The sequence below is a fragment of the Kogia breviceps genome, chromosome 2 (genome assembly GCF_026419965.1).
Source record: "Kogia breviceps isolate mKogBre1 chromosome 2, mKogBre1 haplotype 1, whole genome shotgun sequence".
Taxonomy (NCBI): Eukaryota; Metazoa; Chordata; class Mammalia; order Artiodactyla; family Physeteridae; genus Kogia; species Kogia breviceps.
The window spans coordinates 183,236,819-183,241,442 of record NC_081311.1 but is presented as its reverse complement, the minus strand read 5'-3'; the positions used below and the strand labels follow the sequence as shown (position 1 = coordinate 183,241,442).

At 62.7% G+C, this 4,624-nt stretch overlaps 1 protein-coding gene across 1 annotated transcript; it reads right to left on the bottom strand.

Annotated features, from left to right (window-relative positions):
* Positions 1-1,484: 1,484 nt before the first annotated feature.
* On the bottom strand, positions 1,485-3,964 carry CDK5R2 (cyclin dependent kinase 5 regulatory subunit 2). Its single transcript, XM_059052137.2, has one exon. It carries the CDS (start codon positions 3,794-3,796, stop codon positions 2,687-2,689), a length of 1,110 nt encoding a protein of 369 aa, XP_058908120.1. The 5' UTR covers positions 3,797-3,964; the 3' UTR covers positions 1,485-2,686.
* Positions 3,965-4,624: the final 660 nt, after the last annotated feature.

Below are 4,624 nucleotides of genomic sequence, written 5' to 3'. Positions count from 1 at the left end.
TGGGTCTCTTTCCCATCCCCATTAGGCTCTTCTAACACAGAAATCCCAATCAAATAGTCTCGCTAACTAGTTCCAAATAAGGCGGACCAGGATTGCTCTCCTCCGCAACCGCCCCGCCAGAGGTGAGAGAGTGGAAAGGTGGCCCCGCCCGCTCAGTCTGGTTACTATGGCGACAGCCTCGGGGTGACCCGAGTGCTCCGCCCTCTCTCCTCCCAAACCTAGAAAGATGACGGCACCGCGCTGACTGCGCCAAATTCCAGCCAATGGGCGGCTGCTCCCGCCTACCCTTCCGCCAACTCTCCCCCCCCCCCCCCCCCCCCCCCGGGAACTCGATTCACAAATCTGGACTGGGGATTTCCGTCTCCAGGCCGGGTGAAAGGGCGCTGGGCCGAGGCCGGGGGAGAGTCGAGGTCTGTCCTCCTAGGAGGGCAAGTAGAAGCCGGCATTCCTGGGTTCTTGGCCCAGACTCCTGTAACCTGCCACCAGAAATGGATCACACCCTACTCCCCAATTATCCGGAAAACCTACTTGAGGCCGAGTCTGCAAATTCTCCTGCCCCTGCAAGCCCTCACCCAGTCCGAGCGCGCCCGTCAGTACCACGGACAGCGAACCAGTAGTACCTTTTCTTGGCGGGTCTCACCCGCTTCTCTCTCCGAATCTTTCGGAGGTCTCCGTGCAGACCAGGGTCAGAGACGCCAGCGCTCCAATGGAGCCAGGCCTCCTTGGGCCAATGAAGTAGTGAATGGGGCGCTCAGCTATGTGGTTAAGAAGGCAATGGGGACCAAAGAGGAATTTCAGACCAAAGAGGAATTTCAGGCCAAATAGCTTATTTTTCTTCTTTCAACCCCAAAGAATGGCTCCTGTCTTCCAGGCTGCCTGTGTACTAGCCTCCCTGGGGATAAAGAGCCAGGGCTGAATCTCAAACAGGGTTGGACCTCCCAAAGCTGCCCTGGGTGGGCGTGTGACTGAAACAGCCTTGAAGCAGCCCTATGGGTGGGCGGAAGCGTATGGCATTCAGGCCCCACCTGAGAGTGGTGAAGACAGACTTAGGCCTGACTGGACTCTTGACAGGATGAATGGCAGGGAGAGATGGAGGAGGAAGAGAAAAGCAGCAACAATAACTAGCTGGTGCTGCCTCAATGAGCCACTCTGTAAACGGGGAACAACTTCTGACGTCCTCATCACTTATTCCCTAAATGGTCTGGGCATTAATGAGTAGGTAGGTGAGAAAAGATGAAGGCGGGGGTGGCGGGGGGCAGGGGAGCAGGAATTCAGCTTCACCACCAGGCCCCATTCTGTGGCTCCCTCACTTTACTCTCTGTAAAATGGAAGCCATTGGGGGGAGGGGGAAGGAAGACAGTAGCAGTTCTCAGGGACTCGACCTTCCGCACTAGAGCCATGGGGGCCCTCCTGCCTTGCCTGTGACAATTCCACTCCCGCTCCCTCCCTCTCAGGGCCCAAAAAAAGGCTGGCGCAAAAACATCTGCAGGCGCTTCCAGCGCTTTATAGTTCTCTCCCGGACATAAGGACAGACAGACAATGCGGCCCGCACCGTTGGCCCGCATCATTGGCACCTTGGACACGGCACCAGGCCCAACCCAGTCCCTGGTACCCTCCCGGGAGAATTCTGGTCCGGCCTCAGATCAGCACCTCAGACAGCTCCCGACCCAACCCGCCCCTCCCCCCTCCCTCCGGAAACAACCAAATAAATTTAAAGGAGTGGGGGCGGAGGGGGAAACAAAAACACCTAAGGATAAGGAAGAGGGGTGCCCCTCCCTCAGAGTAAGAAGAGTTTTCTGTCTCCTCCCACCCTTCGGCTGAGGCGCCGCCGCCAGGGTGACCTCCTAGGTTCATTTTTTTCCCCAAACCTCAGTCTCCTGAAGCTGGCATACCCCTCCCCCCATCTCCCAGCATGCAACACGTTGGAAAAGGTAGGGAGAGGTGGTTGGGGGTGGGGCGAAGGACCATCCTGGTGGTTGTCTGGGCTCCTGGGGCTGCAGTTTCTCGCAGTACCTCAGCCGATCCAAATTAAGAACTAATATTCCCTTTGGTCTGGGGAGGAGAGTACGGGGGCTCAGTTGGGGGAAGAAATGCAAGCTAACATAGGCGGAGGGGGGAAGGCAGACAGGAGGGAAGATGGTGACACATGCCAGGAACGAGGAAAAAGAAAAGAAGGGGAGATGGGGACACAGGTGCAGAAAGAGAAACGGGGCAATGAGAGATAGGTAGGGGGTAAGATGAAGACGGAAATACACACCCAAGGAATGGAAAATGGAAAGGCAAGGAGGAAGTTGGGAAGGCAGAAGATGAAGGAAGGAGAGAAGGTGAAAGTACAGGAAGGATATGAAGAAATGGACAAATCTGAGGGAGATGGACTTACAGACACACAGAGAGGGAAGGGGGAGACCCGGGTAGAATTGGAGAGATGGGGGCGCAGACAGATAGAAAGGGTGAGGTTGGGGGTTCCCCTCCCGCGCTCATCCCCCACCCCCACCCTGCGCCCAGCAAATCCAGACGCCGCGGCCTCTAGCATCCTGGCCTCCACATTCCCCTGCGGGACAGGGGCGGCTCCTCCTCCGGCCACGGCGCGGAGCGGCGGTAACAGCGGCGGCGGCTTGATGGTCCCGGGGGCTCCGAGTGTGTGTCAGGGGTTGGGGCGGGGGGTGGGCGCGGCCCTTGGGTATCCCTAGCGGTCCAGGTTCATAGTCCAGTGCTTTGCTCCAGTCGCGCAGCTGTCCCTGGCGGCCGAGGAGGAGGAGGCCGCGGGCGCTCCCCCGCTGGGAGGACCCCCGGCGCCGGCAGCGGCCTCGCCCTCGTTCTTGAGGTCTTGGAAGACCTGCGTGAAGAAGTGGGGGTCGGCGTTGAGCCGCAGCATCTGCGGACTGAGCCGCTGGATGAGGCGCAGGCAGCGTTGCCAGAAGCGCTCCTTGTCGGGCTCCACGAGGAAGGGCTTGAGCGGGTAGGAGATCTCGTTGCCCATGTAGGAGTAGGCGAGGTAGAGGCAGGTGAGGAAGGCAGCCTGCAGCTCGGCGGCCGACGCCAGCTCATCCCCGCGCAGCGACTCGCGGCACAGCAGGTACACGAACACCAGGTTGGCGGGCGTAATGAAGGCCTGGTCTTGCCAGCCCTGCAGCAGCAGCGAGCGGTCCACTCCACGGAACCAGCCCACCAGCTCGCCTGGGCTTAGCTCCTTGAGACGGTAGCAGCGTCGGCACACGAAGTCGCCCAGGCAGCGCAGCAGCTCTCCCGTAGACGCCTGCACGATGACCCGCCGCGGCGAGCCGCCAGGTACCGGCGGCGCCGCCTGCGGGGCTGGGGGCGGCGGCGGCGGCGGTTTCCCTCCGCCGGAGCCTGGAGGTGGGGCGACGGCGCTGCCCCCCGACGGCGGCTCGCAGGTGGCGGCGGCCGCGGGCACGGTGGGCACGGGCACCGCCAGGGGCTTGGCGGCGCCGCCGCCGTCGGGGGGGTCCCGACCCTTGCGGAGAAGGTTCTCGCGGTTGCGTTGCTGGACCAGGGAGTCGGTGCCGGTGGACGCCGGCTTGGGCGTCACCTTCTTGCTGCCTTTCTTCTTCTTGGCAGACGCGGCCACAAGACGCTTCCAGGTTAGCGCCGAGATGAGCACGGACGGCCGCTTGAGCCGGCTCTCGCCTTTACCGCCCTTGCCTACTGGCGGCGCCCCGTATCCCCCCAGCGCCTCGTCTCCCGAGGGCGGCGCCTTCTTCTTCTCCTCGGGCAGCCCGCCGGGCCTCCGGCCCTTGGCCGAGGAGGCGGGGGAAAGAGACAGCACCGTGCCCATCCTGCAGAGCGGGGCCGGCGCCCGGGCCCCGGCGGGAACCGCGGGCGGCGCCGCTGCCCGCTGCTGCAGCCCCCGGGGACCCGGCGGTGGGGGCCCAGCCCCGGCCCGGGCGCGGGAACGGGCAGTAGAAGGTGGCTGCTCGGCTGCTCGGCGCCGGCTGCTCAGAGTCTCAGCTGCGCCAGCTGCAGCGTCAGCCCCACCCCTTAGGCCCCGTCTTCGCCGAGCCGCGCCCCGCCTCACGCAGCCAATCCTCGCCTGAGCTGCCCTCCTAACCGGCAGCTCCGCTGCCCAATAGAATCTCGCATGCCAATCTCAAGTCCCGCCCATCCCCCAACTCTGTCTGGCCCCTTCCCTTCACTGGAAAGGGGTAAGGAGGAGGAGGTGGCTGGTTCGAGGGACTCCTCAGGGTCAGAGCCGGTGGGTGGGGTGGGCGGGGGGGCTGCTCCCACCTAGCCCTCCAGGTCCTAGGGCCCCGAGTCAACTTGCTTTGATGCACTGGATCGCGATAGCAGAGACGCCATGGGAACAGCCTCTCCCCCCTTTTGATTATGTGTCGGGGGGCAGCGTGAGCAGTGAGTGCCTTCATCAAGGGGCCCTGGCTCCAGCTGGGTCGCACTGCACCGGCGCGTCCAATCTAGCAATCGGTTGATTTCCTCTTAGCTCTCCTCCCCTCCATTCCCCCTATGAGGCCACCTGGGAGGGCTGCAGGCAGGCACACTCTTGTTCTGCCTGTGATGGGGTGCTGGCTGGGCCCTGGCCTTCCTGAAGGTCACAAACTGCCTCCTTAGGGGTCCTTACTCTGGGGGGTGGCAAGACGCTCAGATTCGT

Coding starts and splice junctions, on each gene's coding strand:
- CDK5R2 (XM_059052137.2), bottom strand. CDS start 3,796: ATGGGCACGGTGCTGTCTCTTTCCCCCGCCTCCTCGGCCAAGGGCCGG.